Source organism: Cricetulus griseus, chromosome 4 (assembly GCF_003668045.3).
Source record: "Cricetulus griseus strain 17A/GY chromosome 4, alternate assembly CriGri-PICRH-1.0, whole genome shotgun sequence".
Lineage (NCBI taxonomy): Eukaryota > Metazoa > Chordata > Mammalia > Rodentia > Cricetidae > Cricetulus > Cricetulus griseus.
This window is the reverse complement of record NC_048597.1, coordinates 72138672-72150784: the sequence shown is the minus strand read 5'-3', so window position 1 is coordinate 72150784 and position 12113 is coordinate 72138672. Positions and strand designations below refer to the sequence as shown.

The 12113-nt window shown below is 45.1% G+C and overlaps 1 protein-coding gene across 4 annotated transcripts in view; it reads right to left on the bottom strand.

Annotated features, from left to right (window-relative positions):
* Ube2l3 (ubiquitin conjugating enzyme E2 L3) overlaps positions 1-12113 on the bottom strand; it is a 45334-nt gene that overhangs the window by 21094 nt on the left and 12127 nt on the right. For 3 of the 4 annotated variants that reach the window (XM_027413208.2, XM_027413209.2, XM_035444743.1), the window contains exon 2: positions 2080-2175. The exons of the other annotated variant lie outside the window; for it this stretch is intronic. In XM_027413208.2, the coding sequence (XP_027269009.1) occupies positions 2080-2175 (96 nt within the window). The remainder of the gene's footprint in view (positions 1-2079; positions 2176-12113) is intronic. 4 annotated transcript variants of the gene reach the window in all.

The window sequence follows — 12113 nt, the reverse complement described above, 5'->3', positions numbered from 1 at the left end:
CCAAGAGACCTCATTGTGAGCTGAAGGCAAAGTTTGCTGACAGTGGGCTCACATGATGACACTACCCAGAATCACTTAAAACCATCATTCATTCCTCTCATGTCCCCAAAGAACCATAGATTAGCCATTCACATTTTAGTAATATACAATCTCAATTTAAAAAGGGACAGATGGTGGCGAAGCATGCATTTAATCCCAGCACTCGGGAGGTGGAAGGTGGGGGGGGGGGCACAGGCATGGTTGTCAGATAATGTCAGGCAGTGGTGGAACACACCTTTAATACCAGCATTTGGGAGGCAGAAGCAGGTAGATCGCTGAATTTCAGGCCACCCTTGTCTACAGAGCAAGTTCCAGGACAGTCAAGGCTACACAGAGAAACCCTGTCTTGAATTGCCTACCCCCACAAGAAAAAAGGGACAGATCGACGGATCAGATGGTTCTAGTTGTCCTACTTACCCTTGATAGGTCACAATGACAGGCAAGAGATATAGATACAGGCCAGCCCCTAGTATCTAAAAGCTTCGAAGCTACCCTCCTTGTGTGCTGAGCCCACCCACTTTCAAGTCTAAAGAAACCCAGAGAGGGATTATTTGCAAATCTAGACTGGCAACTCCCAGATTTAAACTTTCAAGCCATTGTTTGCTGTCTAATCTTATAGCCAGAACCAAGAAAGCATCTGCAGTGAGGAGACATTACATCCTCCTTGATATAGGAGCCATGTCTCCACAAGAAACATTCCAAGTAGCAATGGAAGGAGTGTCAGGTACAGGGGAAAAAGCTGGAGACTCAGATGGGCAAGTCAGAAAAGGAAGAAGATAGTGAATGTGGAAGAAAGAAAGGACAGCATATCAGTGAAGACATATTAAAGTTGTAGGCTAACGTGACCAGAAGTCACTGATGTCCAAGTGGGGCTTGTATGGTGGACAAATAGTGCAGCTCTGGGAGAGATGGCAGGGGAAGAGGGGTAGAACTCTTTCACATATAGTAAGCAACCTGATGCTAGAAGGGTCTCCAGGGATAAAAAAAGAAAGCCAGGGCCGGGCAGTGGTGGTGCACGCCTTTAATCCCAGCACTTGGGAGGCAGAGGCAGGTGGATCTCTGTGAGTTCAAGACCAGCCTGGTCTACAAGAGCTAGTTCCAGGACAGCCTCCAAAGCTACAGAGAAACCCTATCTCGAAAAACAAAAAACAAAAAACAGAAAGAAGAAAGAAAGCCAGATTGAAAAAATTCAAGCTTTAAGTGAGGAGAAAGCAATAGCAAATCAGCAAGTAGAAACTGATTACAGGTTCAAGGGCTAGGACCCTGTCAAAGGCTCAAAGCTTTGGAGACAAACAAGTGTCAGTTATGTGAAAGTTGAGAGGGTCCCATGAGCTTGATATGAAGCACTTCAGATGAGTGGGAGAAACAGGAATTGCGCACTGAGAAAAGTACAGGTCAAGTGTCAGAAAGGATAAGACATCTGAGAAGACAAGGAAGAAAAAGTCAAGAGGATGATATGGCCAAAGCAAAGCCATCTTAGTAGGAACCTGAGCCTATAGGAAGGCTTCCTTGAAGGATGTAGGGCTATCTGGGGCAGACACTGGAGTGGAGAAAAGGTTCTGGAACACAGTGGAGGAGAGAACACACATACGGAGCAACATATTGGAACGTACCAGGAATAAAGCACAGGTTAGTCACAGATGCAAATTCAACGGAGAAAGCCAGCAAAAGTCTACATGGGAAGCCAGCTCTCTTCCAAGGCAGACAAAGGGATCTCAATCTGATAGACAGAGCAAGTCATTCAGACACAGGGGAGATGGGCAACAACAGGAGCACAGGGGCATACTCCTCTTTTGTCAATAACCACAGATCTGGAAGTTTTGGAACATCTACAATTGTAAAACACCAGTGCAAAGCCAGGATTCTTTTCAGGCACCCAAAGCCATACCCTAGCCTACTTGTAACCCTTTAGCCACTGCCCACTTCTGCCCATCTGTGGGCTGCCCAGACTAGGAATTTACTGAGGAACACAGAGCCAGCAGTAGGAGTATATCACCTGAAAGAATAATCTAGTAAGAAGTGGAAGTGTTCAATACTCACAGGAACAATAAGCCCTTGCCAAGTCAATAAATTAGCTTCATCAACCTGGATGTTACGGAAGTTTTTCATTCCACATTTGCGGATCTCTTCAAGCTCCTGTTGATTAACAAAGCATAAAGGGGTGTCAATCAGGGAAAGCACCACATATTAAGATCCCTCCTGACTCCCTCAAATTAAACCAGGTGACAGCATCACCAATGACAACATTTGAGTGAGCACCAGAATACACCTCATCAGGTGAAGGAAGCATGGAGCCAGGGTAATCCCATCTGTAATGCTATCACCTCTACAGACCCTTGCCCCAGACCAAGCCAAGCCCCAGCCTCAGCGACCCACTGAATACAATGAGAGGAACCATGCTCCTATAGATATACCACCTCCACTTTGGGCTGGTCATGCTGCCCATGTAAATACCCTCAGTAGAGCCAGACAGCTCACACCTGTAATCCCAGCATTTGGAAGGCTAATAAAAGATGGACTGCTTTGGGTTCAAGGCCAGCTAGGACTACAGAGACTCTAGATCAAATGAGGGATGGAGGGAGGGAGGGAAGCAGGAAAGGAAGGGAGGGGTGGAGGGAGGGAAGGGGAAGGAAGGAAAGGAAGGAAGGAAGAGGGGCTGGTGAGATGGCTCAGCAATTAAGAGCTCTTCCAGAGGTCCTTAGTTCAACTCCCAGCAACCACATGGTGGCTCACAAGCATCTATAGTGGGATCTGATGCCTCTTCTGGCATGCAGGCGTACATGCAGACAGAGCACTTGTATATAAAAAATAATTAAAAAGCTGAAGAAACATAAAAAAGAAAAGAAATAAACAGAATAACTGAAAAAAAACAAAGAAACAATTGAAGTAGCTGTCCTCCAGCTACACAAGGGCAGACATGCAGCAGAGGCCTGTGGTGTCTACAGACCTAGCTTTTCCAAACGAGCACTAGCTATGGATGGGAAGGAAGCTGAGGCTACAAAGATGAGTAAGTCTGGAACTAGAAGGCAAACAAAGGAAATGGGGTATCCACAAACCTACCTAATACTTTAAGAGCAATTTCAGGACTCCATCCCAGGATAGGCAACGAGCACAACCGACCAGTATGGAATGGAGAAGGAACAAGGAACCAGCACTAAGGCTCAGTTTCTTCAGCTATCAACTGGGTATTAAGTTCCTGAGCTAACAACGGAGCAGTAAACTCCATCATAAAAGACTCTGAAACTATGGGGGTTCTCAGAAACAGATAATGTAGCAAAAGTCACTTCACTGAGAAAGCACAACCACCATGCAGATTATTTGAGAATCCTCTATCTTTAAGATTGTCTGTCACTCGGTTTTCTATTGTATATCAGCCTGATGTTTCCCACTGCTTCTCCAACACCAATGAACGTACAGCAGGCATCTTAACCTAAGCCACCCAGAATGTATCATGACTCCAGCCCACACATACATACACCTCCTCCAAATTCCTAGGCTGTCACTCCCTACCACTACACCTCAATCAGACCACACAACCAATGAGATGATAGCCTCCCATCCACCCAAGATGCCTTCTAACCTACATCCTGAACATGAGCCCTGTCTCATCTGCCAGGCTAAAAAATCTCCTGTCCCAGGCCACATGCTCTCAAAAACAGGAAAGGCCCCTCCTTAAGTGGCCATGGTTCACAATGGCAATGGCCACCCTATTGGCTTCTATGTCACCAAACCAAAAGATTCTTTGCATCACACATTCCCATCATGCCACAGTAGTAGAGCTAGAAAGTCACAGGAGTCATTCTCAAACACAGTGACAGAGTCAGTGTGCCAGTTCTGAGTTGGAGGACAAGTGAGACACCTAACTCAGAATGAGTCAAGGAGGAGAATTTGTGGCATGGGTGTTCCACAGGGTGCTGCCTGCTTATCAACCTCAGGTGCCTACTGTAAGTACCTGGACCAACTCTGGAAATTCTAGTCCAGCAAGTGTGACTAGAGCTTTAATATGGGAATTTTTAGTAAGTGGCACAAGAAGGCAAAGGGTGTTACCATGTTTAACCAGCTCAGTTCTAAGGAAGGGCCAGCAATACAGCAGGCTTTTGATCTACAGAAAGGGACAATTTAGAGATAGCCTGATTGCTCTACAAAGAAAGCATCATGGAACCGGAGAGAATACTCTAACCTGCCAACTACCATCTTGGTCTTCCAGCTGATCCTCAGAACTCATCAGAGACATGTCTGGAGACTATGACATACGGACACATTCAAGAAATGGAAGGTCTCACACTTCACTAACCACTACTCTTTAAAGAGAACTTCAATTTCCTGAGGGCAGGACAGACACATAAGATAAAATATTCCAAAAAGAACTATGAAATGAAGACAACCAAAAACACTCAGGAGGCAGAGGCAGGCAGATCTCCGAGTTCAAGGCAAGCCTGGTCTACAGAGTGAGTTCCAGGATAGTCAGGGCTATACAGAAAAACCCTGTACTGAAAAAAACAAAAAACAAGGCAAAACAAACAAACAAAAACAAAGAAAATATTGAATGTTCATAAAAGAAAAAGAATTTTAAAATGGCCTGTGTACAAACATACTGTGTAGCTTTGGAGCTCTCCTAACAATGAAGTATGGCTAACAGACACAAGGCAAATTTCATGAGAATTACAAAGATGGGGCAAGCTGGACTTGGTTTTAACAGGGCAGAAAATCCAGCCTTGTTTAAGGACTACAGGCTGAATTGTAGAAGCTTAGCAGTAGGTTGAGTGATCGACTGGCAGCATTCAATCCCAGTACTACAAAACTACTAAGAAAATAAAAGGCACACAGTTTTCTGGGGATGTAGCTCAGTTCACGAAATGCTTGCCTAGCATCTACAAAGCCCTGCGTTCAAGTCCTACACCCAAGGTAGATCACAACCACTTCTAACTGAAATCCCAGGCCATCAACACCCTCCTCCTGGCTCATGGTGTGCACAGACACACAGATCAAACACCCATACACATGAAATTAATCACTTATTTTTTTAAAGTAAATTCAAGGTCACCCTGGGGTATATAGGGAGTTTTAGGGCTAGCCTAGGGTACATAATACTGTTTAAGAAAAGAAAACCTATGAAACTATGTGCCTAGGTGCTGGGATATCAAGTGCCTCAGTGCCAAGATATTAAGCAGATACCTGAACAAAGATTAAAGCCGCAAAGTTTCTGGCCACAGAAGGAAGGGCGCCACTAATGAGGACCGAGTTGGAGGCTCAGCAAGGCCAAAGCAGAGTGATCAGATAGACTCACTTTGCTGTCAGGTTAAGGTACCCAAGAAGGAAAGGCAACTTCTTGCACAGTTCTAACCAACAAAGAACTGATTATAAGACAGAAGTGAGAACTGAGACAAACAAGCCCTGACATTTTCTGGGAAGGCTGGGTACCCTATACAAGAGCATTTCTCAACGGGATCAGGAACAGAATCACACACTGAGTCCTGCCCATAAGACAGATGCCAGACACTGTGGCTCCATCCTACAGAGATGCACATCCTCTGCCACCCTAGCTGAGAAACACTGGCACTGAGAGTGGCCAGGATGCTAAAATTCCGCAATGACCAAGATGGTTCTGAGGACAAGAGCTGCCTCCTTCTCTACTGAGGAAAGTAAACTGAGGGGCTACCCTGTTCTCTCAGGGGTTCTACCTAAAGATCTGAAAGAAAAATTACACAAACCCTCAAGATGGCATATCTAAAAACACAACTATGCCCCTATAACTGAGAATGGTCCTGGTAACAATGACCTGGGAGGAATTTCAAGAAACCCATATATATTCCAAGGTTGAAGTCCAAAGGCTTTATTACTTACTAATAATAAGAAAAGGAGCCGGCTGACTAAGAAAAGCTGATGAGACTGTTCAGGGGCTAACGCTGCTTAGCACAGAAGTCTGGCAAGCTGAATTCCATCCCCAGATAGACACGCAGGCTGGAAGGAGAGAAGAGGAGACTCCTGCTAACTGTCCTCTAAGCTCCGCATCCACACGGGCACATATAAAAAGAAAACAAGCCAGGCAGTGATGGTGCACACCTTATTCCCAGCACTTGGGAGGCAGAAACAGGCGGATCTGTGAGTTCAAGGCCAGCCCGGTCTACAGACCAGGTTCCAGGACAGGTTCCATAGCCACTGAGAAACCCTGTCTCGAAAAATGAAAAAGAAAAAAAGGAGGGAAGGGAAGGAATAAGGGAGGGGAGGAGGGAGGAAAGGAAGAAAAGAAAGGGAAGAAAGAAGGAAAGGAAGGAAAGAGAAAGAAAGAAAGAGAAAGAAAGAAAGAAAGAAAGAAAGAAAGAAAGAAAGAAAGAAAGAAAGAAAGAAAGGAAGGAAGGAAGAAAACAGCAACAGCACAGCTCTTTGAGAATAAAGTCAGAACAACCTAAGCAAGATGACAGGAGCTTATAGAACACACTTCCCCAAAAGGTTTATTTCACTTCTGCTCGATGTCAAAAGCAGCCTGAGGTCAGCTGCTCAGGGATGATGTGCAATGCTGACAACCAAGAGATGAGCCAGGAGAAAGCAGAACTAGCCAGTGCCTTCGTCCCTTCTGCTTACGGGTAAGCAGCACACAGGGAAAAGCCCAAATGAGGTCCCTCTTTGAATCCAGCTGCTCACAGCTTTGGAAGGAACCTAAAAAAGTACAGGGCACTGCTCAGTTTCTGTGGGGGTTTTTTGCTTTATTTTGTTGTGGGTGGTGCTAGAGAATCAAACCCAGGGCCTCAACAAGTGTAGTGGTGCACACTATATTCCTAACACACACACACACACACACAGAGAGAGAGAGAGAGAGAGAGAGAGAGAGAGAGAGAGAGAGAGACCAGGGTTTCAAATGTGCTAGGCAAGTGCAAGCACTCAACCACTAGATTATAGCCTGTGGTGGTTGAATGAGAATTACCCCCATAGGCTCAAATGTTTGAATGCTTAATCCCAGTTAGTGGTATTATTTGGGAAGGATTAGGAAGTGTGGCCTTGTTGGAGGAAGTAGGTCACTGGGGGTAGGCTCTGAGGTTTCAAAAGCTCACACCAGGCCCAGTCTCACTCTCTTTGCTTGTAGTTTATGGATCTGATATGAGCTCTCAGCTACTTATCCAGCACCATGCCTGTCTGCCTACTGCCAGACTCCTCACAAACCACTAGTACTTTGAAACTGTATGAAAATCTCCAATTAAATGCTTTCTTTAACAGGTGCACCTTTAATCCCAGCACTCATGAGGCAGAAGCAAGCAGATCTATGAGTTTGAGGCCAGCCTGGTCTACAGAGCAAGTTACAGGACAGACAGGGCTATACAAAAAAACCCTATCTCAAAAAGCCAAATAATAATAACAACAACAATAATAAATAAACCATGAGTTCAAGGTTAGCCTGGTCTATAGAGTGAGTTCCAGGACAGCAGGAGCTATACAGAGAAACCCTGTCTTGGGAGGCAGAGGCCAGCAGATCTCTGTGAATTCAAAGCCAGACAGGTCTACAGAGTGAGCTCCAGGACACTCCAAAGCTACACAAAGAAACCCTGACTCGAAACCTCTCCCCTACCACCCCCAAAAATTGCTGGGTGGTGGTGGCACACGCCTTTAATCCCAGCACTCTGCAGGCAGAAGCAGGCTGATCTCTATGAGTTCGAGACCAGCCTGGTCTACAAGAGCTAGTTCCAGGACAGTCTCCAAAGCCATAGAGAAACCCTGTCTTGGGAAAAAAACAAAAACAAAACAAGCAAACAAACAAACAAAAAATGCTTCCTTTATAAGTTGCCTTGGTCATGGTGTTTCATCACAGCAATAAAACAGTGACTAAGACAGCCCCTCCAGTTCACTTCTCAAGGGGAAATGTCATTTCTCAAATTCAGCCCAGAAAACTGGATGCTTACATGCCAACAGCAAGGCCAAGTACACAGCTGGCAGAATCAGAGAGCTGGATCTGGGTCCTTCCTCACAAGAAGCAATTTCTCCAAGTCCTTAGAGGATTAGGGAAAATAAGAGACTACCTTGCACAGCCTGGTGTTTTCTGTTTTGAGATAGAACTCACCAACCAATATATATATTGTGCTTTGGTACAGCAGCTGTTGGTATGAAAACTGTTCCTATCTATCATGGGAAGCTGGCGCTTTGGTAGTTTAAGTTGGGCTTAGGAGTGCATCCCTACAATACCAGCGCCAGAAGGTAGAAGTAGGAAGACTATGATCATAAGGTCAAGGCTAGCCGGGTGGTAATATAGAACAAGAGGCAGAGATAGAGACAGAAAAAAGCAAACAGATACACTGTTCAAAATCTCCCCAGTATTATCAATATGCAAGGCAAGGATTAAGAAACACTAAAGAGCCAGAGATTTTTTGAGTAATATGTAACGAAGATACTCTCAAGACAGGGTTTCTCTGTGTTGCTTTGGAGGTTGTCCTGAAACTCACTCTGTAGACCAGACTGGCCTCGAACTCACAGATATCCGCCTGTCTCTGCCTCCCGAATGCTGGGATTAAAGGTGTACGCCACCATGCCCAGCTAACAAAGATCCTCTTTACAAAGCCAAAATTAAGCCCCCCCCCAAAAAAGGCAAAATCTGACAGCTAATTTTGGTTGTCAAATTTGACTACATCTGTAACTTACTAAAACCCAAGCAGCTAGGATCATTTGAGGTCATTTTAGTGGCTCACATCTTTAATCCTAGCACTCAGTAGTAAGAGGCCAGCCTGGTCTACAAAGTGAGTTCCAGGACAGCCAGGGCTGCAGAGAAACCCTGGGTGGGGGTAGAGAGTTAGGTTAGTTAGTTATGACTTCCATTTCTTTTTTCACTGTTATTTATTGTAAAGTTTTTCTTTGTGTGTGTGTGTGTGTGTGCACGCACGCGTGTGTGCATGAGAGAGAGAGAGAGAGAGAGAGAGAGGAGAGAGATCTAATGTAAACCCAGGCTGACTGAATTCACTATGTGGCCTGAAGATGACCTTGAACTTCTGATCCTCCTGCCTCAACCTATGACGACAGATGAGTACCAGTAGCCACTTTTTTCTTCATCTGCATTTTGCTTCGGGGCTCTTTACCTTTCTTTTATTCTATATGTCCTACTCTTCCTGATTCTTCCCTGTCTGGCTAGGTGGCTGGCTCCAGGTCTCTCCCTTATTCTCTCTGCTCTGTCTATCCCTCCTCTGCCTAACTGTTGGTTCAGTCTTTTATTAGATCAATCACGTGCCTTAGGCAGGCAAGGTGAAACAGCAATACATCTTTACATAATTAAACAAATGTAACACACCTTTACATAGCTAAGAGTAACATTCTGCAACATACTCTGAAGATTTATTTTATGTGTGTTTTGCCTGTATGTTTGTATCCCGTGTTCATTCCTGATGCCCAAAAAGGCCAGAAGAGGACACTGGATCCCCTGGAACTAGAGTTACGAGTCACCATGTGAGTGTTTGTTAACTAACTCAGGTCCTAGAAAATCAGGTAGGGCTCTCAATTGCTGAACCATCTCTCTAGGCACTGTACACAATTTTTAGCACCAACTCATTCTGTGGCAGCAGCATGTCCTATTCTGAAGATTGTTTTAGATAAAATGAAACTATGCACTCCCCACCCATTTTCTTCTGCATTAATTTTTTAGTGTAGGTGGCGGGGGTGGGCAGATGAGTACAGTGTCCATGAAGGCCAGAGGTATCACACTCCCCTGGTGCTGGAACTCAAAAAGGCAGTAGTAAGCCATCTCATGCAACTGCTGGAAATCAAAGTCTGGTCCTCTTTAACCTGACTAGCTAGCAGCAATAGTTCTTAACCACTGAGCATCTCTCCAATCCAATACTAATTTCTAAAATTTCTTTAAATTGTTTCTATTTTTGAGATTATAATTTTTTTTGGGGGGGGTGTTTCAAGGCAGGGTTTCTCTGTGGTTTTGGAGGCTGTCCTGGAACTAGACCAGGCTGGTCTCAAACTCACAGACATCAGCCTGCCTCTGCCTACCCAGTGCTCGGATTAAAAGCGTGCACCACCACCACCCGGCAAGGCTATAACTTTTGTTTTTCAAACAGGGTTTCTCTGTGTAGCTTTGGGGCCTGCCCTGAACTTGATCTGTAGACCAGGCTGGCCTTGATCTCATAGAGATCCACCTGCCTCTGTCTTCCATGTGCTGGGATTAAAGGCGTGAGCCATGACTGTCCAATTTGAGATTATAATTTGATCACATTTCTCCCTCCCCTTTCCTCTCTCCAAAGCCTCCCATATGCCCATCCCTGCTCTTTTTCAAAGGGTTTATTTGTGTATGTGTGAGCCTGAATTGAGTATGTTTACCACATATGCAGAGGAGTCAATGGAGGACTCAGATCCCCTGAACTAGAGCTACAGATGACTGTAAATCACCATAGGCTAGGAACCTGAGTCCTCTGGAAGAGCAGTCACTGCTCCTAACTGCTGAGCATCTTTCCAGTCCAAACCCAGGATCTCTGGAAAGGCAGAAAGCATTCAACTGCTCCAGCACCAATTTTCTTTTTAAAATCATACAAGTGATGTTTTGATTTGGCTGGTAAATTGTCAGGGTTCATAAGGAAGAAGCAATGCCTAAAGAGACAGACAGGCCTAGGCTTGAACACCCTATCCCCAGCTATTATTACCCTCACCTGAAGATTCTACTGTCTTACCAAAAACAAAAAAATGAAACTCATTACTTAGGGCTTTACCATTATTTACTGGAAGCTTTTATCTACTTAACATGAAACTAGTATACTAACTTCATAATCCTTTCCTTAATTGTATCCTGTTTCTTTTGTTTGTTTGTTTGTTTTGTTTTTCAAGACAGGGTTTCTCTGTGTAGCTTTTAGAGTTTGTCCTGGAACTTGATCTATAGACCAGGCTGGCCTCAAACTCACATAGATCCACCTGCCTCTGCCTCCCAAATGCTGGGACTAAAAGTGTGCACCACCACCGCCTAATGATATCCTGTTTCCTAAAATATAAAATGCATGCTTTAATTTATTTTTATTTTTTATTTTTTTGGTTTTTCGAGACAGGGTTTCTCTCTATTGTTTGGAGCCTGTCCTAGAACTTACTCTGTAGAGTGTTGGGATTAAAGGTGTGCACCACCACCACCCACCATTTATGGTTATTAACACAACTTTCTGAAATGAACTGAAATACAAAGCATGGCTCCTACTAAAAGGCCATCATTATCACATTTATCTATCAAAGGCATCAGTTCGGAGTATCATTCCAACAACAATCAGAAACACATGCCAGATTCCGCCGACTGAACCAGGAACTAGAGCCCTCACCCAGTGGCTGATGGAAGCAGAGACAGACATCCATATACTCTGAGCCGAAATCGGGAATTTAGTTGAAGAGAGGGAGGAATGAAGAACGAAGGGGTCTGTACCAGGCTGGAGAAACCCACAGGAACAGTTGGCCTGAACAAGGGAGAGCACATCGACCCCAGATGCTGTCGGGGAGGCCAGTACAAGACTGATCCAGACCCCTGAACATGGATGTCAATAAGGAGGCCTCTGCACTCCAGGGAGCCTCTGGTGGTGGATTAGTATTTTTCCCTGGTGCAAGAAGGGACTTTGAGAGCCCATCCCATGTGAAGGGTTACACTCTGGCCCTGGACACATGGGGAAGGGCCCAGGACCAGCACAGGAAGATTTGGTGGACTTTGCAGAGCCCCCGTTGAGGGCCCTACCCTGCCTGGGGAGTGGTGGGTGGATGGGGTGGGGGTAGGCTGGGGGTGGGGAGGAGGATGGGGGTGAAGGGAGGGAGGGAGAAGGGACTTATATGTGAAACAATCTTGTTCCCTAACTAGAACTAATAAAAAAAAAAGAAACACATGCCAAGGAAAATGTGGGCAGGGGTAGGGATGGGCAATCATGACAACACTCCACACTGTTTACAATATACAGCACATGAGCTATAATCAGAGCTTTTTGTTTGTTTTTCAAGACAGAGTTTCTCTGTGTAACAGCCCTGGCTGTCCTCTCTTTGTAGACCAGGCTGGTCTCCAGAGACCCACCTGTCTCTGTCTCCCAAGGTGCTGGTCTTAAAGGCGTGCGTCACACGCCTGGCAGTGATCAGAGTTTTAA